General features: G+C 38.5%; 1 protein-coding gene across 9 annotated transcripts; it reads right to left on the bottom strand.

Annotated features, from left to right (window-relative positions):
* Window positions 1–74: 74 nt before the first annotated feature.
* Window positions 75–20,331, bottom strand: PREPL (prolyl endopeptidase like). Of its 9 annotated transcripts, none has more exons than XM_037405432.1 (15): window positions 20,213–20,331; window positions 19,453–19,695; window positions 16,639–16,836; window positions 16,051–16,117; window positions 15,197–15,403; window positions 13,075–13,198; window positions 10,587–10,803; window positions 9,811–9,996; window positions 8,126–8,329; window positions 7,192–7,367; window positions 5,542–5,758; window positions 5,191–5,340; window positions 2,235–2,361; window positions 1,069–1,151; window positions 75–180 (listed from the first exon to the last, which is right to left on the bottom strand). In XM_037405432.1, the coding sequence occupies exons 2-15, from the start codon at window positions 19,669–19,671 to the stop codon at window positions 100–102; spliced, it is 2,256 nt and encodes a 751-aa protein (XP_037261329.1). In that variant the 5' UTR covers window positions 19,672–19,695; window positions 20,213–20,331; the 3' UTR covers window positions 75–99. The 9 variants fall into 9 exon arrangements, 8 of the variants coding, with proteins under 8 accessions (XP_037261329.1, XP_037261330.1, XP_037261332.1 ...); XM_037405433.1 differs by lacking the exon at window positions 20,213–20,331 and adding an exon at window positions 20,073–20,187; XM_037405435.1 differs by lacking the exon at window positions 20,213–20,331 and having other exon boundaries at window positions 15,197–15,400; window positions 19,453–20,181.
* Window positions 20,332–20,726: the final 395 nt, after the last annotated feature.

The raw sequence follows: 20,726 nt of genomic DNA, 5'->3' as shown, positions 1-20,726 counted from the left end.
CACAAAGCAGGGAGGAGAGATACTCTGGAAGAGCTGTGCACTTTTCATATAAACAAAAATTTGACCTGAAACTCTTCAGGTGGTCAATGTGTTTATTAGCTATTTGCAGGATTTGCTATGATGTTCAAGATGGCATACTTCCTCAAGTTCTTTGTTCAGAAAAGCAAGGCGCCTTGCAACCTAAAAAAAAATAAAAATATTCTTTGCATTATAAAACTTCAGGTTCTTGTACAGCTGTTCTAACCTTCTTCCTTTCCCATACTAATGCCAAGCAATACCTTGCCGTAAGATGGAATGAGGCTCTTCCTCATTCTGGGAATGAGGAAATTTTCTACCTCAGGGTAGAATGAATTCACTTTGGGAATAACTGCCACAACAACCAAACAACATTTACTAGGATTTCTTAAAGTTAACAGTAATAAAATTTGTATCTAATTGTGGTAGTCTGAGATATCAGTAACAATATGTCAGGTCTTGGCAGTATGTTGCTTTTAACACGCACACTTGTATAAAGTGCAAAATCTTGGAAACCTAGTTGTAGTAATGTCCTTTGATAATACAGACCATGCATTTCAGAATGTAAAGTTCAAACCCATCATACATGTTTTACTCATGAGAAAGATGGAAGTAGACAGTATGACAATTTTAAACACTTTATACTGTACAGCGCAAGACTTTTCCTGCTGGAACAATATTTTGCAGAACTTGGAACATTTCATTCAAAGCTCTTAGCACGTTACAGTGGGAGTTTAACAGTACTTTGAGGCTTAAGGCACAATGAGGTTCAATAATCTGGCTCTGTCACTGGCTCATATCTAAAATATATATATTGATAAATATATAATTATGTGTTTATATATATAAAACATCTGCTGTTTTTATATAGATATATAATTGCTCTTGCAATATATATAAACAGGTTCCAAGAGCAGCCTTAATTCAAGCAGTGTTTTTCTTTTGATACTTCAAACACATTCAATGACTGGATGAACTACTGAGGCTGAAGTATCGACAGAGGGGACACTTCCCTCCAACATGTTACAGATGTGTGCAATAAAGGGAACATACCTCATTCAGTGAATCCTCCCAGGATGAATCACAATGACTGCCATTTTCCTGGATGTCTAAGATTATATTAGGGATCCAATTTCCTGGAACAATGAAGCTAGCAATCACTTAACATTGAATGAACAAGGAAAAAGCTAAGTGGGGATGCGAGTTGTTTAAGGATAGATAATTCTGCCTTCTGTCCTGACACTTCTGTTATTCCTTAAGAAAAAAACAGAATCATACAGGGGCTTGCTGGATTAACTGTTTGTATTGCTATTAACTACATATTTAAAAAATGTGTATATATTTAGTGTGTGTGTGTTCTCTCTCCAGGTCTTTTTGGAAAGATGCGCTTTTTTTCCTGAGCAAAGACCAAAACAAAAATTGCAGCACGTGCTGTATTTTCTCAACCACTGTAGTTGAGTTGTGCTGCTAGCAGAGAAGAGGCATAACAAAAATTTAGAAAAGCTAATTCAAGTTCTCTTTTGGTACTGACAGTAAAAGCCTCTCCCCAGATTAGATTAGAAAATAATAAGGCTTGAATGTACCTTTTGCTGGAAAGTCTCAAAGCTGGTGTTAAGTTTCAGGTATAAAAGCATTTATGCCTTGGCATTGTTGTTATTCTAACTTGGACTAACACCTGCAGTTTTAGCAAACTGAGAAAAGTAGTTTTTTGTAGAGCAGTAAAAATAGGATTATTTTTTTTTAATCCATGTGTTGTAGAGAACTGCAGCATGATTGTACCAACAGCTGGACTAGACAGTATGGGTTCACCTATCACTGTCCAACAGTTGCCGTATGTTGAGGCCTAGGAAAGAGTGAGCCCCACTCATTCCCCCAGTCTTTATGTTTTTTTTCACCTCAGAGGGTTTCCTGAGCCTGTTGTGGTTTGTCACTATTAATATTTAACACATGGGTTTAGCTATCTTCAGGCAGGTCTACAATACGTAACTAGTCCCTCTTAAGGCTCTGGTGAGTGCATCTTAGAAGCTGAGGTTTATCTGTTTGTCAATATGACAGGACATCTCATCTTCACCGATAACAGAAATTACCTCTGAGCTTTAAATGGATCATATTGTACAAATGAATACATTAAATGAGGAGCTGATCTCTATGGTATTTAATTCATGACTATATATTCTGGTTTTGTTAATTCCATGTATCTGTCATATTCATATTCTTACCTTCCTTACTTGTTCTGCTGGCGTGATCTAGTGCAGCCTTCCTAAGTTTCTGAACGTATCGTAAAACTCCTGCTAGTGGTATCCGTTGATCATTCTCATATGCAGTGATAAAAACTGAAGGGTAACACTGAGTTTAAAAAACAAAAACAGTTAAATACTTGACAACCGATTTTTCTCATGAAGTAACAATTTTTTCTCTCTTTATCTTACTGTACTACTTGTTATGGCGTATCTAAAACTGCACCTATTATATAATTACCTACTCTTAAAAAAACACTTTTAGCACTCTAACTGCAAAAAGTATTTTGGTCTGAAAAATTACTTCATATTAAGGGATCATCTACTTGCAAAAGTTAATTAACAACATCCTCTCCCTGCTGGTAAAGGTCTGATACCATCTGCTTGCTGATGACTGCAAAAAAAAGGAGTAATAGTCACGGAATGGTTCACCTTAGAACAGTAGTTGAGATTTACTTCTGCAATCTTTCTACACATAAAAAGTAGTTGGTTTTATATAGTAAGATTTTACTTAATGAAGCTATGCAACACAGCTCACACATTACTTCACATAAAGATTTCCTCTGAGATGACAATGTCAAAGCTATAGCTCCTTTTCCATATCATTGTTTGCTTCTGAAAAGGTATTTAATCCGTGGAAATCACTTCCTTCCTTCCGTGACAGTCTGCAAACCCAGTAAACTCTGCTCCCCACCCCCCAAAGGAGAATCACAGAGTGGCTGGGGTTGGAAGTGGCCTCTGCAGATCATCTAGTCCAACTCCCCTGCTAAAGCAGGTTCACCTACAGCAGGTTGCACAGGATTACACCCAGGCAAGATTTGATTGACTCCAGAGAAGGAGACTCCACAGCCTCTCTGGGCAGCCTGTTCCAGTGCTGTCACCCTCAAAGAAGTTTTTCGTCATATTCAGATGGAGCTTTCTGTGTTGCAGATTGTGCCTGTTGCTGGGCACTGCTGAAAAGAGCCTGGCCCTGTCCTCTTGACACTCGCCCTCAAGATATTTGCATACATTGACAAGATCCCCTACCAGTCTTCTCCAGGCTAAGCAGGACCAGGTCTCTCTGCCATTCCTCATGAGATGCTCCAGTCCCCTTAATCATCTTCACAGCCTGCCGCTGGACCCTCTGCAGTAGTTCCTTGTCCCTCTTGAACTGTGGAGCCCAGAAGTGGACAGAGCACTCCAGACGTGGCTTCACCAGGGCAGCACAGAGGGGAAGGATCACCTCCCTCCACCTGCTGGACACACTCCTTGTAATGCACCCAGGATCCCATTGGCCTTGGCCGCACGGGCACACTGCTGGCCCGTGGGCAACTTGCTGCCCACCAGAGCGCCCAGGTCCTTCTCCACAGAGCTGCCTTCCAGCAGGTCAGCCCCAGCCTGTACTGGTGCCTGGGGTTCTTGCTCCCCAGGTGTAGGACCTTACATTTACCTTTGTTGAATTTCATCAGGTTCTTCTCCACCCAGCATTCCAGTCTGCCCAGGTCTCTCTGAATGGCAGCGCAGCCTCTGGTGTATCAGCCGCTCCTCCCAGCTCCGTATCGCCAGCAAACCCACTGAGGGTACGCTCTGTCCCTCCATCCAGGGCACTGATGAGTGAGTTGAACAAAACTGGACCCAGCACTGACCCCTGGGGAACAGCACGAGCTACAGGCCCCCAGGCAGTCTCTGTACTGCTGATCACAGTCCTCTGAGCTCTGCCATTCAGCCACTTCTCAATCCACCTTGCTGTCTGCTCATCTATCCCTATGGGGATATTATGGGAGACAGGGTCAAAAGCCTTGCTGAGGTCAAGGTACACAACATCCACTGCTCTCCTGTCATCTACCCAGCCAGCCATTCCACCACAGAAGGCTATTAGGTTGGTCAAGCACGATTTTTCCCTTGGTGAATCTGTGCTGACTACTCCTGATAACCTTCTTTTCCTCCACATGGTTTGACATGACCTCCAGGGTGAACTGTTCCATCACCTTTCCAGGGATGGAGGTGAGGCTGACCAGCCTGTAATTGCCTGGGTCCTCCCTCTTGCCCTTTTTGAAGACAGTAGCAACATTGGCTTTCCTCCAGTCTTCAGGCACCCCTCTTGTTCTCCATGGCCTTTCAAAGATGATGGAGAGTGGCCTGGATATAACATCTGCCAGCTCATTCAGCCCTCAAGGATGCATCCCATCCAGTAAAAACTGAAGCAAATAAGTCATTCAGTAACTCTTTCTTCTACTGATGTACTTGAAGAAGCCCTTCATGCTGTCACTGACATCCCTCACCAGATTTGATTCCAAATGGACCTTAACCTTCCTTGCATACTCTGACAACGTTCCTATATTCTTCTTAAGTGGCATGTCCCTTTTTTCATTCTGTTAATTTCCTTCTTCTGAGTTTTGCCAGAAGCTGCTTGCTCATCCTTGCAGGTCTCCTGCCACTTTGCTTGATTTTTTACTCACAGGGATGCACCAGTCTTGAGCTTGGAGGAAGTCATGCTTGAATGTTAGCCAGCTCTCTTGGACTCCCCTACCTTCTAGAATCCTAACTCATGGGATTTCTCCAAGTAGGTCCTTGAAGAGGCCAAAGTTAACTCTCCTGAGTTAACTCAGAGAGAAAACACAGAAGGTTTGTTGAGATTATATTACAACTTCCTGGCAATCCTATAACAAAAGCAGTTTTTGAAATCTATTGATTATTTAGGAGAAGGCATTTTGTTAATTTCAGTAGTCATTTATGACTCCAAATATTGCTAAGATTATTACTCAAATAGCTTCGATTTGTATTAATGATTCATTTTAACACAAAGCAGCAGCTAAGACAATTCTAAAATACCGGGGTTTAAAGCACTGAAAAGGTAAAATAGATTTTCTGTTTTAAATTCCAGTTATCCACTTTTTGTTTTCTTATAAACTGCTACACTTTATTACGGTAGTATTCCACACAGAAAACATCATTTTACCTGTGGCTTAATATTCTGGTATGGACAATAGCTTTTGATATACTCCATACATTTTTCATCCGCTAATGGATTTCCCCACTCTTCCTGTTCTTCAATTGTCAATGGGAGATGAGTTTTCATCATTGTATTTAGAACATCTACGAAAGGAGCCTTAGAAGTTGTTAAAAAAAAAAAAGAAAGAAAAAAAGTTGGCAAATAGGACAGAGGACCTCAGATGTCTAAGTCAAGGTTTTCTCAAACAAATGAGGAAAGTGAATTCTGAATTGGAATGTTTCCAATTCTGAAACTGGTAGAATGAAACACAAAATACAGTTTAATGTCATAATCCATAAAAGGCCTGCAGCACCTCACCTGTAAAGCCATGGCTCTGGTAAGTTCTGGATCGGTGTTGCACAGGGCTCCTGCAAGAACTCCTCCAGCACTGGCAGCTACTAGTGCTGTGTACTTCGGCTGAGAAAATCCTAGTTCATGCAGCAGCATGATGCAAGCCTTAAGGTCATGGAGACCTTTGAGTTTATTATGCTGACATCCATCTTTATGCCAACTAAGGCCTAGCTCTCCTCCACCCCTGAAATTTAAAGCAATTCAAGTTGGAGTCTCTTTGGAAAACATTACACGGCAAAACTTTAGATAACGAAAGGACAGCAGCAGCCACAGAATTGCAAAACCATAGTTTGTTTTCCCAGTTAACTCTTCCTTTCTCTATTCTTATCCTTACCCTGCTTTATGGCTAAAATACACAACATGCAAACAAAAAAATTCCATGTATGATGACTGCTGAAAATCCTAACTCCCTGAGGGTGCTCTGTGCCCTTGTGTGCTACTTGTGTCCTGGAACTCACAGGAAAAGCACTACTTTAGGAAATGATACTGTCATTGTAGGCAATACAAAATCAGACAATAATACTATCTTTTTATACAGGAAACTATTAAGATACCTAAAACGTTTTCAATACATATATCACTAACACTAGCATTTGTTAAAGACATTAAATACTATTTCCCAGCTCCACACTGAGACTCTCAGAACTTGTCTACTGTGTAGCTTAAATTCTGAGTCTGTTAAGAAGTGTAGTTTTTTCTAGTTTGTAAATTTCAAATACTACTTAAAATTGTATTTTGTGAAACAGAATTTTAAAATGTATTTATATTGCTTTCTACGCAACCACAATTCTAGTTCTAAGCCACCTGAAGTTTCCTTATTCAGGTTTCAAGTTTAAAATGCATTAACTGATTAGTCTACCAAAATTCTTCATCTTTAGATTAAGAATCCATCTTAATGATTTGCATCTTAAGTTACTTAGAGGGGTGGGAGGAATAACAGGACGTTTGCCACTTAATACAGCAGACAACATATTTGTATGCTGAATTTGTTTTGGAACTGGTGTTTCAAACAATAGCTCATTCTCCCCCTTCCTTCCCCTCTCTAAAGTGATTCCTTTGTTATCTTTTTTACCTACTGAATTGTTATCTTAATGTAAACGTGAAACCTATTGTACATTGTTTTATAAAACTAGTAGACCTGTAGCTAAACTGGAGACAGAGGACTTAGCCAATAAAAGAACAAGAGACACAGGTTAAATGCTTAGTTGTTGCTGTGGAAGGCAAACAGCTTTCAGAAGATGCAGACTGAACATTAGTACACAATGTCCTTGGAAAGACAGGGAGGTAGCATGTCACTGCAGTTTGAATGTTATCAAAATTTTTCTTGAGCAAAGATGAGACAAGTAATGAGACTTCAAAAGATTAGAAGTTACATACAATCTTCCTGTTGATTTAAAAAAACTTAATGCTGTATGTGGTCTTGAATTTTTTTTTTCTGAAGTAAATTTATTTTAAAAACTACTTAAAATCTAGTAAGAGATGAAAGTGAAAAGCATGAAGAACTAGGCATAGATAGCTACATGAAAAAATTATTTCCCTACCTCTTCAGTTGCATACCAAGAAATATCTGTATATCCCACAGATTAAAATCTTCATTTGATTTTATATTTGACTTACCTAACATGGCAATACGCTAATATCCAACCTTCTTCAATTAACATCAGCTTCTCTTCTTTAAAGCTCATGTTCAAATCTATGCCATAAGCTCCATATACATGAACTAGAAGTGGTTTCCTGTGTAGCTCTTTAGAATTCATATTATGAAAAACTGTAATTGGCACCAAAGTTTCATCCTGGAAAAGGAGTATTTTATAGTAAAGGACATTGCAGAAATCTCAATGACACATGGCAATAAAAACTTCAATTATTTATTTTAAAATGTGTTTTTTGTGATTACAGTAATTTTTTTCACTTAGAATGTACAAAGCACTCTTGAAAAATAAAGCAAGAGACTGAACCTCTGCTGTGTAGGCTTACAGACACAGAGTATAAAATTCATTTAAGTGCAACACCTGAGGAGTTTTTAAACTACCCAAGCACCCAAGTCTTCCTTCCCCCTTTAACACCAAGAATATCTATTATTAACAAAATAGTTTACCACTTACTGCAGCACAAACTCTTTATTAACATCTCCAATTCTTAAACTTAGGCTGTTAAAACTTTCCTTTCTTGAGCTATACTGTACAGCTGGTTGTGGGGTGTTCTTTTCAACAGCTAGCATCTTTTTCATTTATCATGGAGAGTACAATACCATACATCAATTAGCAATTCTAAGTTATACTATACTAAGATCCCTGACTCATCGTGTACTCCTGTCTCCTCTAGCATACCCAGGTTAATGGAAAAAAAAAAAAAATCAAAATCTTATCACGAATCTTTCTTGTTCTTCTCTATAGCACTGAAGAAAACACCCACTGTTTAGTAACTATAGCACCAACTGCTCTTTACATTTTTTTTAATCTCTATTCCCTGCCAAATACATTTTCTTTAAACGGGTGGGGAGGAAGGGAAGAATAAAGGGAATGGGAAAAGGACTGGAAAAAAATCTTACCTTGCTTTTAGCTAGTAAACGTGTAGTGTGACAATTCATAATAATTGGTACCTCTTGCACAGCTTGTTCAATGAGATTATTTTCTTTAAATGAATATGCAAAACGCTTAGGGGGGTGTACTGGGGAGGTAAGCTGAAAATAGCAAGTGCTCGTGGTATGTTCAGGATGAGATTCCAATTCAAATTCACAGGCCCATGTAGGTAGCTGAAAAACATGGCATTTCAAGTGAGACCCTTACACTGCTTCTGTAAATTTTGCCTAGTATGTCCTTCAGAGGAAAAGATTTTGAATACCAAGCTAATTATCTTCAGTCTGTACGCAGCACAGTCTCTCTTTCTTTTAAATCAGCAACGAAACAGTCAAAAAGTGAAAGACTCTGCCAAACTTTTCCCCTAAGGCCATTGGATAAAGTTCAACAATGAAATAAAAAAGAAAAATAAATCCAAATTCAGTTTAAAATGGACATTAGTGCATTTAAAAAAAAATAAAACATTCTTTGAAATTATTCTGCATTGTTTCTATTTTTTAGATCCTATTTCCCCTCTGACTTCCAGTTCTCCTTCAACATGTTGGACACGCCAAGTCCATGTCAGTTGTTAGGCTTTTGCTTTGAGTTAGCTCAGTAATGCTAAGCCACTGAAAACCCCTGCCTCTTAACTTTGTTCCTAGTGCCAGCCACTGTGAAGAACAAAACCTTTTCCTGGCACATTCACCCTCAGACACTCACTGTTATTATATTTAAGATTTTTAACTCTGCTAAGAATAAAAGAAATCAAGATTCATTCTTTGAGAGCAGCAGGGACACAGTCAAACCCTCTGCCAGACCACTGCTTCCTTGGGTTAAGTTGCTAGAGACTTCTGAAATTGCAGCAAAAGTCCAGGTTTTGCAGACCCTTTCTGAATAAATAAACTACAACCATTTTCAAAATTTTCAGAGACCATACAATGAACTTTGAAAACCTTTTTCTGTAGCAGTTTTATAGAACGCAGTATTGGTAGCTTATTGCAATAAACTTGTAAGTAGTTCTGATCATATTTTTCAGGAAAAAAAAAAAATCAATTAAATATTTCATCCAGTGGTCTCCAGAAATCAGTTTTGAACTGAGTCATTCTGGTTTTAATGCACAAATATTTAGCAACAACTAGAAAAAGGAAGAAATACTTAGCACAAATTGTACTGCAGTTATCAAACTCTTCCCATTTATTATGGGACAGTGTACATACTTGTCCTTTCAATGTTACAATCCTTCTTCTGTGGGAGGGCCAGGCTCGTTTCCTGCCTTACACTGATGGGTGTAACCAAAAATAGGCCCAGTAAAACTAAGTAGAGTGTTTAGGGAATCAAGTCTTACTTTACATTATTATTTACAAGCTGTAAATAATATTTACTTATTTACAAGCTTATTTACAAGCTGTAAAGAGCTTGACTGTAATAAGTTGGAGAAAGAATTGACTTGTAGAGTAGCTGCTTTCTAACTTTCTAAATGCTGCGATAAGCAACCACGTGAAATCCTGAACAGTCACAGGTAATACAATCAGTCATAATGACAAACTTGACAGTATTATAGCTTCCAAACCACTTCTACTCTTATAATTGAGCTTCGATTCATTATAATGTTATGTTAAAAAAAAAATTAAATAGTGCTGGAAAAATGTTAGGCTGCTTAAGTCAAGCTAAAACATACCTTTATTGACTGAACCGAATGTGAAATAAAAGAAAACACGTCTAAGTAAAGATGACCAGCATTCTTCAGGAACATAATACAGTGATCACTGAACATCTCCAAGTCTACTAGCTTGGTTTTCTTTTCCAGTGCATAAACTAACTGCCAGTTCTCCATGCCACTGGAAGCTACTGGTGTCTTCATCAACTATAAAAACAAAACCCATTCCTGCATATTACTAAGATGTAGTAAGAGTTACAAATGAGAGGTACAGACATACAGGTGATCTCATGCAACATTTCTGTTGTAAAAAATGATTAGTTTGTGTTGGGAGGTTTTGCCCGATTAAACCTGGAGGTTTTTAAACTCCCTCTACTTGGGCAAAATGGAAGAACAATTCAGTAACATCAAGTTAGTAAGTTCAAAAAGTTAGTTGAATTCTTACAGATTAATCTATGGAAGATTTTCCAGCAACAAGTACTTTCAGTGTGGCCAGCAGAACTGTAGTGGTTTCATTATATAGACAGATCACCAACTTAAATTTCAATACAGGGGAAATGACTGTTAAAGCATACTCATTTCTTGATGTTGCCAAAGAAGTTAGAATCAAACTAGTATGCTACAGGTGAGATTCCATGTACTACTATCAGTCTTTCAATCCATGCAGCTCTCTATATAATTCTCTTACGTTATTTTGGTAAGCTGTGAAGCACAGAATTAAAAGCCTTACTATTTCTGTATGGTCTGCAACAGGTATCTGCATAAAACCCATGAATCTTATTATCAATTAAAATTACCTTATATTCTGCAGGTTCTCCATATGTAGTAAGAATATATAACTCATCATTTCTGTGTTCAACGTGGTAAATGACCCCTTTTGTTCGTGCTTGTACAAGAGCTGGCAACTTAAAAGGATGTCTACAGTCAACTAGCCAAACTTCCGAGGTTGTCTTGCTGTTGCTGTTGATAGTGAGAAACCGCCTATCTTTTGTGCAATATATGTCCACAAAGAACCTGTTCAGGAATAATTGGGGGGGGGGGCGGAGCTTAAATGATCACCATTTTAAAAATCCATCAGTTGCTTCAGAATTGTGTCTTCCATCTCCAAGGTAAGAAACAGCATGCCTGTCAGTAGGCTGGAAAAATTCCAGACTACTTGGTTTCCAAACTCATTCCTGCTGCATTTATCCTGGGATTCAAAAACCCACACTCTTGTGTGTGGAACCCGAAATCTGCAAGGAAAGCAGTTGAGCTGTTGCCCAACTGAACCCAGGTTTTTGCATCACTGAGATAGGCTGAAGATCATTGATGTATACAAGCTTTAAAATTCAGGCAAAATGCATAACTGTTTATTGAGCTTGTAACGCTATTTAAAAAAAACCCAGTATTAACGGATAATTAAAATTAATAAAGGACATCATATGGGAACAGCAGTAATCAAAGAAAAGTAAGAGCTATTATAAAGACAAATTGATAAAATGCCCAAGTGTTACTGATCTAACTTTGTTTGAAGCAAGTAAGGCAAAAAAGACTATTTTTCAAAAAAGTAGAGGCCAGACAGTGTTGCAATGATAAAGCTGGAAACTACAAACTGGTTTTGGAAATAATAAACTAGGAACAACCTACTGGAAATGCTTCTAAAATCTAGAAACAGGAAACAGAATGCTAACCAGTGCTGAATGCTAACAGACAATTTTGGGCTGAAATTCAGATTCAGATTTCTGTGAGTCACCCTAATTAACTGGAATCTTAATACATATCAGTTTCTTTTGAATCTTTAAGACTGGATGTCTCTAAAAGCAAAACTGTCCAACACAATGATCCAGAAGATTTCATCAAGAAATTGCAGGGCTGAGTACTGTAAACTGCCTTATACAGATCAGACAGATATCTGCAATAATAATACCTCTAGACTTCAAAAATATTTGACTGGTGAAGGAAAGGATGCTTTAGATGGCATTATCAGTGCCTTTAATTATTTGCAAGTGGAGGAACAAATTTTTTTGGTACTATTGGTTTTTCTTCTAATTGCACTCTCTTAACATCTTTAGGAGGACAGGCACAGCAGGGGATCTAAAGTCGGCAAGGAATCAGCTTCCTGCCTCTATTTTGGCACAGGGTGCCACTGCATTCAATAGTTTCCAACGGGTCAGCTCTGCTGACCTTACCTCTAAGAGAATCAGGCTGATGGAGGTTACACACTTAAGACTTCTTCCCAAGGACTCTGCTTGATACTATTTTTTTTTGTCTTTGTAGCTTTTTTTTTTTTTAAAAAAGGAAGTGAAGAAAATTTCAGCTTCTTAAAAAACAGTAATAAATCTGACTGCACCTAAAAGAGCTGGTGAGATGTAGAACAGAACTGCTCAATGGCAACAGAAAAGAATGTCTTGCCATCTCCAATGAACGAGTTCAGTTATGAGCTGCAATAGCATATGAACCTTTAGAGTAAGTTTCTAGTAGATTTACTGTAATGACTATGACCTTCAGAATTATGCCAACAGTTTCCCTGTGGGGAAGTGTCAGGTCAGTGCAACTTGATTTTCCAAAAGTATGCATCAAATGCAACTGGAACAAAAGGATCTTATTTACTCCATCTCAATTGCAGATTTTTTTCTGTTTTTTTTAGATGAAAGCATAATTGAAATTTCTTTACTGAATACATAACTTGAATTACGAATAATCACAAATATGTATGGAATGCTGTATAAATCTACCATATGCTACATGGCTGAAAAACTAGTTCTGCACTCAATTTAGCAAAAGCCTTCTTGTCTTCCTAAACCACTGCTTAAAGAAAGGTTATTGAGAGGGTATTCAGTCAACAATAGTTCTATCTCTAGGAATGTTGTAATGATTTTGCTCATCCATTACCCAGAGCAAGGATTAGCCTGAACTTCTATGTTGGTTTTTTTTTTTTTAAAGATGTATCAGACATCAATAGCAGAGAAAACAAAATGAAATCCACAGTCTGATTTACCCTGTATGAAACTGTCACACATTCATTAAAGGACACCCTGACCTGAGACTGACCTTGACATTTATAAACTCAGCTGAACTCATGAGGTAAGAGAGGAAAGTTAAATCTCTGTTGACCATATATCAAAAGGAGAACAGAGCACATTCTCAGACTGCATAAGGCACTACTGACAGCAGAACACAACTTAAAAATGCCTTTTACCATTTGGAATATGATACAGAAGAATTTGTTTTCCAAACCAGTTATATTTTACAGGTAAAATACTATAGAATATGTAAAGGACTTTTTATATTTTAGGTAAGTATTACCTTGCATCTTGTTCTGTATAAACTAATTTAGTATGTTTCTGATCAGTGAAAGTGGTCATAAACACATTCTGGCATTTAAGGTTCTTCTGACTGGTGTAATACAGAACATCATTTGTAGCCCATTCTGGAAAAAAGACAAATGCATATCAGATTTGGAACAGTATATACTATTACTGAGAGAAAATGAAGCTCCACGAACACTGGACCAAATGCTAAAAAAGACGGGTTGCAGCTGATGTGGAACTGCAGACAGCACCTCTACATCCCAGAGGCTGTGGTAAGCCACAAAAAGATTTTTCCATGTTTTCTCTGAATCTCACAGAACAAGAATTTTTGTAATATATCTTTAAAAAAAAACAGGAAGAGGACAGTGTTCCAGTACCCAGGAAGAGGAAGCTCTTGACCCTGTGGAGGTTCTGGAGGTAAAAGGAAAATAGAAGATGTGTGGCCGTTAAAACTGGGCAGAGAAACAGGTTTACGTGGAGTCAGTGAGATGGTAAGAGTATGAGCTCTGCACCACTGCATGTGACTGCACGCAAACCATTTGGAGAAAAGAGATGATGCATGTGTCCCATGGGTACTGCTGAGATAAAAATTCCCCCGTTTTCTATGCTGATGTATGTGTTCACCAGCATTAGCAATGTGTAAATACAGGAACCTTACTATTCTGAAGTTTAGTAAGCTGACTGATCCAGCCAAACTACCATCTCTGCTGTTCCTTTATCCACCAGAATGACGTTTAATACATACACTTTAAAAAGTTATTGTATGCTGTCTTATGTATAAATACTAATTTTCAGTACAAAACCCAAAGTACCACAGTGAAGTGATGCAAACAACCTGCTATCTCAACAGCAATGTGGCTCCAAAGTGCACAGTCAGCTAAGGATTCACTGTGAAGACAAGCCTTTAGAAGGGAATTATATAGTTCTTCTATAGCCTAGCATTTTAAAAAACACAGATGTCAATTTTCAAGAACTTTAATTTGTCTGCCTGATATTGCATATCATGCAATACAAGCATGCAAGTGGTCATAAGACCTAATTCTCTTGCTTATGATTGAGGTACCTCTGTATTTCAAGGTACTGCTGTACCTCACTTACACCTGAGTAAGTTTACAAAATGGGTGTAATCTTTACCATTCTGATAATAAGAGTATAAAAAAATTACTATCTGCTATGATCTGTCACACCTATGTAGCCAACAGGGAGCTGGTTTCTTAAATGTACTGATTCTTCTAGACAAACCTAGATAGATGTTTAAATCAAATATAGTGAAAAATGTCACTGGCAAATTTGCAGGCCCAGTTTTCAACAGGCATTATAAACTTTAATTTTGCAAACACTTACAACTTTAAATTATTGCTACTCTTCATTTTTGTAACTAGGAAGTTTTACCTACAGTTCTAATATTTTGCCCTGCCCAAGCAAATTGCTTACTGCACTATGTATGCTTGATGACAAATAACAATATGATCCAAAAAGCAAGATGTGGAACATTGTATACATACTATTGCACTCTTTTTGCTAGATTCTTTAATATGCTCTAAAAAAAAGATTTCCCATTCACTTCAGTTTACCTCTGCTTATTTTAACAGCAGTGTAGAGCTCTGTAATGTATTTTGAGTAAACTGATTCAAGGCCTGACTGTCTTAATTGGGCTCTGAATTGTGACCCACATCCTAAAGTCCAGTTGAAATTCCAGCTAATGCTTAATAGTAGGTAGCACATGCACACTTTTCAGCAAAGATAAGAGCATACAGCTGTCAGTGGCTTCAGTTGTAGCGGTAAGGGTTTAATAATTAGAACATTTCTTGAGCAAATCTTTAAAAATTTACTGACGTAACTGCAATATAAAGAAGCATATTGAATTAAATAAAAAGAATGACATGCATGACTGTTCAAACATATATAAATGTTTGCTTTTACAATGAAGGAAAACTTTTATCATGAAAGCAGTCACTTTGATCCATATCAGGTAACCTGTACTTGTGCAGCGTGGAAGAAATAGTATATAAGAAATAATTCAACAGCTATAAGGATTACATTAAACATTGTTTCCTTATACAAAAATGTTGTGTTGAAAACTGGTGTGATTCACAGGATATTTATAAACAACTTACCAAAACTAAATACACTTGGAATTACTTCTTCCATAATGGGAAAATGACCAAGTTTCATAACAACACAGGTTGCTTCTTCAGAATTTTCACTTTTTAAGCTGATGGCCATGTATCTCTGATCTGGTGAAATTCTGATCCGTTGAATAAAGGCATCAGAAAAGCCAAGATCTTTGGTACTGAATAAAATGTCAACATTTCCTTCATCTGCTACATAAAAAGAGATTGCAAAAAAATCCTGTAATTACAGCACTGTCGAAATGAACAGTGGTTGTTAATGCCAGCATTTAACAAGTCTGCCTGCAATATTCACGAGCATACTACAGGTATTTATTAACACCAAATATTTGTCTTGCAAGATATTTGCAAATGCACTCTGTAAAAACAAATAAAAAATTATAGTTCCGGGGGTGGGGTGTGTGTGTGGGGGGGAAAGTCTTGTAGATTTTATTTAAAACACTTTAAAAGTGTAGACCTTGGCTTCTAGTAAATGTATTACATTCTAAAGTTCTGATACCTAAAGCACAGTTGTTTTTACCAAGTACAATCAGTAATTTTTCCCACTCTCTCAGAAACAAAAAAGCATGAATGTGCATTTCCTCTTTCAAAATGTTGTTAGGGCTCTGAAAAGAAGTGACTTCTTTCTTTCCTCTCCAGAAACTTGCCTTAGTATCAATGTATACTAACTCTCTTCACCTTTCAAGATTCACGTTTCTAGAATTATTAATTCATCATTAAATCATTTTATAGAAGTATTTTTAGTTATTTTAAGAAACAGAACAATTAAGCTTTAATGTAAAAAAATACAGTGATACGCACCATTTTTAACAATCATACTATGTTAAGAAATCCCTTACCATCATCTGCTTTTGAAAGAAATATGCAGCCATTCTCTTCAAAGTACACATTCTGCCCAAATCTGATCTGTTCAATACAAAATCATGTTTCAAGTCCAAGGTATAGTTAAGACTATTTCCTTAGAATCCCTTATATTCAATCATTGTTCCATACAACACAATTGTAACATACACAAATGACAGAATATGGCATGTATATTTGATACTAAAGAAGGAATTGCACGCATCAGATTCTTTCAAAGTTGGGGTACTGAAGCTACCTATACCTGCTCTATATTTAACAAAAGGCTCAGATCACCTGCAATTGCTCTTTTAACTTACAATGTCCTGTATTCTTTATCCAAAAGTCAGATGATTATTGTATCTTTACTTGCTTTTGCCTATGGAGAAATTAAGGTAAATGCACTATCATAACAGGTATAAATTGTTCTAAACACATGCTGTTACTATCCACAATTCTTAAAATATTCAAAACGCAAAACTACCACCATAAAATAATCAGTAAACCAGCATTTTATAGGAGAAATGGCTTCACTGCCTTTTATTTGTATTCAGTGATGAGAAATGTTTGTATTTTTTGCCACTTACCCTTGGGCTTCCTGAACAGAATACATACTTGTGCAATTCTTCTAATTTTTCCTTGATTCTTTTTGTCATAGCATTGTATCTTGCTGAAATGACATTCCAGTTTTCCTGCTCCAGTTTCAGAAGATTCTTGTACAAAAGCTCTGATGTTGCTATGGATGTATCTTGCTTCCTTTTGGAAGGGATTTTTGTTCCTTCCTGCTAAGTAAGGAAAGATGACAATGGCTACAAGCCAGCACTCTGTACTCCAATATGAATATACTGAGGCAATAATAATATTTCCTGAGCTACAGACTTCGCATTATTACAACAGTACATGCTATTAAAAAGAAAAACACATGGTCGGAGGAAGTTTTTCTCTTCAATTCTTCCTGATATTTTAAGGAGGCATTGTCAAATCTGCATTATTTGACACATATATTGAGGTCTTCTCTTCAAAATTTAGGGTACTATTAACATATGCTCTTAATTGTTCATATGTAAATATGTTTGTTCTCATTCTAGAATTAGTTTTTAGTTAATTTTTATGGAATTCTGTTATTTTTCCTTCTTCAGAGGTGCTTTCCCATAGTATTCCTGTCTTAAGACTATCACTTCTCATTTCCTCTCCCAGACAACAATGCTGCCCACACCTCTGTCCCTGTTCCTAGAAGTCCTAGCAGCTTGTTCAGCTTCTTGCTCCACCACCTCAAAAGTGTGAGTATAAATGTTCATAAGGCACAGAATGAAGCGGTGAACTGACACTGGTTCTGCAATAGTTTTATCAGGAATAAGCTTAAGGATCTGGTTTTCCACGATCCATGAGCAGACTAAAGCTACCCCATTGCCAACAAAGCTGTCTTCTCTTGTAAAAATGTTAAAAATTCATTAAAACTGCTAGAATAATGCTACTTCTTTTTGCTTGCTGTAAAATCTCATTTGATTGAATAATAAGCTTAACAACATACATTACAGTACAGAACACTGCATAGATCACACAAAATTTTATAATAATGTATTACATGAACGTGTCTAAACTTAAAAAGCAGCATATACTTTTTACCCATCCTCACTCTGCATTAAGAACTGGTTTGTTCCTCACAAATGCACGAGATCTAAAATGTGAATGTTATGCGTAGTCTTTGAAAGAAGGAGAAACTACCTGCTCCATTTATGAATATAAATCACATCATTCATGAAAGCACATGAGTGTTCACTACTGATTCAGGCCAATGGTCCCTCTAGCCTAGTGTATCAAATTGGAAGCACAAGTCAAAGAAACCTTGAAAGCCCTTAGAGAAGCTCTGGAGCAACTGTGTAATTGGTCAAGGTAAAGAAATAGTAGCATGTGTTAGTGTACCACCTGCTCCTCAGTCACTGGAAAAATTGCTATAAGAAAACACCATTTCACAAACCATAAGCAACCAAACAATACTTGGGAAAGCATAAGAACGGGACGAGCACAGATGATATTCCCCAAGAGGTATTTCCCCAGCCTTCAATGATTTTAGGTCTGGAAGTTCCTGAGCTGAATGTGGTTTCTGGATATTTAAAAAGCCTCTTTCACGTACATGTATCATCTTCCCTTATACCTACGTAAAATTTTAGCATCCACAACTTATTCTGGCAAGTTCCACACTTTGTCAGTCTTTTGATGATTCTCCTCCTTTTGTTTTCAACAGTTCCCATTGTATGTATTAGCAAATATTACACGGAGCTGGTGGCCACAGTGTAGGTATATATTACAGTTACTGTACACCTCCTTGCCTAAGGAAAAACAAGTCATCTAGAAATGCATCTAGAAAGATTTTGATGACAGCAGAGGATCTCAATCAGTTTGTAAACATTTGCTCCAAAGCAAAAAGGCACAGCTTCCTTTCAGGTAAAAGCCACCTGTTTGTATCCTGGAACCAGTGTTGCAGACCAGCATTTGTAACTGTGTTAGTGAACTGCCAATGAATAAACAGAACCATACCTGCTCACCGTTAGGAATGCCTTTGTTCTTGAAACATTTGTTTACATTTCTGACACAAACTTAGGAACTGTTTATATTATGGTTAGAAATAAGAGGGTTACAAAAAATAAACTTTGTATTAACTTTTAAGAAACACTCTCAACTTGAAACAATTTTAGAACAATCCCACATTCATCTGAAAACATGTTTAAGGTAAAATAAATAAATAAACCAAAACAGCGCTCTTTTTAAATAGTACTTATGCATTATGCATATAAATCGGTTTACAGGCTGTCATACTGCATTAAACTTTTATAATACCTTTAACAAATTGTATTAGAAATGCAGGAACAGAAAACCCAAAATTACTTCAGACCGTTTTCTGACTCTGTGCATGATACACTGCCACCCATTTACACAGTATTTACTTATAGAAATAAATCCAATTACCTTTTAAAGTGTAGTTTATAACATGAATACAATTATGAGAAGTCAATAAAATATTTTAATATTTAATATGGTGCAAACCATGATGTACTGGCCAGCACAGAAAAAGTTTTTCTTGTGCCAACTCAAAGTAGTTAAGTCTGGCGTCACCAGTTCGGACGCTTTACACTAGCTGATCTCTCCCTGCAATCTTCTCCTGATACGTTATCAGAATCTTTCTAGAAGACAAGAAAATCAACCACAATGCAGATTTACATCAAAAGAGTATAGGAAAGTTGAACAATGGTATATGCCTTTGAACATAAGTGGAATCCTAGTATTTATCCCCCTGCTTCAAACCCTTTCAGAAAATTGTTCCTCAGCATTCGAAAAATATGGCTAGCTTCCTTAACAGATGTGCCAAGGTGGTTGTTGACATTCAGTCTAAAACAGCATACCTTGCAGGAAAAGAATCTCCACGGCAGGATAGTTCCAGGTGGCACAGTCCAGTGTGTGAACGTACTTCCCGAACAGTCCAGGATGTGGCATTTCTTTGGTTTTAGTTTACTATAAAAACATACTGTTTGAAGATGGTTATGCTTAGAGTAGTGTTTGACACTGAAGCTCAGTCTTTGCAGGAGATTTTGCAGTCCAACGCATGACGTCCTGACCTTCATTTCTTGATAGTCAACCTGAAATATCTGAAAATCCGAAACCGCTGATCATTTCACACTGTGTATGTGAAATATACATGACATAAACTGCAGGTAAAACTTCCTCTCTTTCCAGGAAATGAAATTGATTCACTAGGTAAATCGGATGAGCAGGAACAGCAAAACTTAAGCTTACACACAACTTAAGTTGTGTATTAACCTGCTACATTACTGCAAAACTGGCTGCTGGCAGCTGGAAGTTTAACTCTAGTGAAACGACCAATGAAGAGGAAGGAAGGTGCAACTGAGCACGTTTAGATGTCGAAGAACCAAAAACCGGGAAGGTTTTGGGCAAGCTTTCCCCCCCTTTATAAGTATCATGTAACGATAAAATCACTTTATCTCAGGAGGGTAACTGAGCCCATCTCGCAGGAGAACCGACCGCTCTGAGCTCTGCCAGGGAAAAGGCCCCCCCGCCACGGCGCCCGCGGCCCCGTCCGCCGCCCCGCCCGGGCGAGGGCCAGAGCGGCCGGCCCGGCCCCGCTCCCGCCAGCCCTGCCCTCACCGCCGCCGAAAGGCCGTGCCAAGGCTGGGCAGCGCCCGCGGAAGGGCCCGCCGCGGCGGGCGGGACGGGACGCGCTCTCCCTGTGGCGGGGCTGCCCGGGGTAAGATGGCAGGCGAACCGGAGCAGCTCCCGGCTCCCTCGCAGGGCTGCCCGTAGCCAAGATGGCGGCAGGGCCCTTCAGAAGCGGCGGCGGGCGAGTACAGCTGATGTCAGCGCGGAGCGCCCGCACGCCGGGACGGCTAGAACGGTCCCTGGCGCAGCTTCAAGACCCTCCCGTTTCACACACGGTTTCGCCCCTGGGTGCGGAGGCCGCAGGCGACCCATTCTGAGGCGCGCTCCCGCCCCTCCGCTGCGCCCGAAGAGCCAGGCGCAGGGCGGCGGTAGCCCGTCTCCTTCTTAGCGCTGCCCTTAACAAAGATGGCCGCCCACGTCCGCGCCCTCCAGCCCTAGCCCGGCCGCTGCTGGCAGCCGCTGCAGGCTCAGCGGCGAGTCCCCGCCGGCCACGGCAGCGCTC

The sequence above is a fragment of the Falco rusticolus genome, chromosome 12 (genome assembly GCF_015220075.1).
Source record: "Falco rusticolus isolate bFalRus1 chromosome 12, bFalRus1.pri, whole genome shotgun sequence".
Lineage (NCBI taxonomy): Eukaryota > Metazoa > Chordata > Aves > Falconiformes > Falconidae > Falco > Falco rusticolus.
Note: the sequence above shows the minus strand (reverse complement) of the source record. Positions and strands in the feature narration are given on the sequence as shown.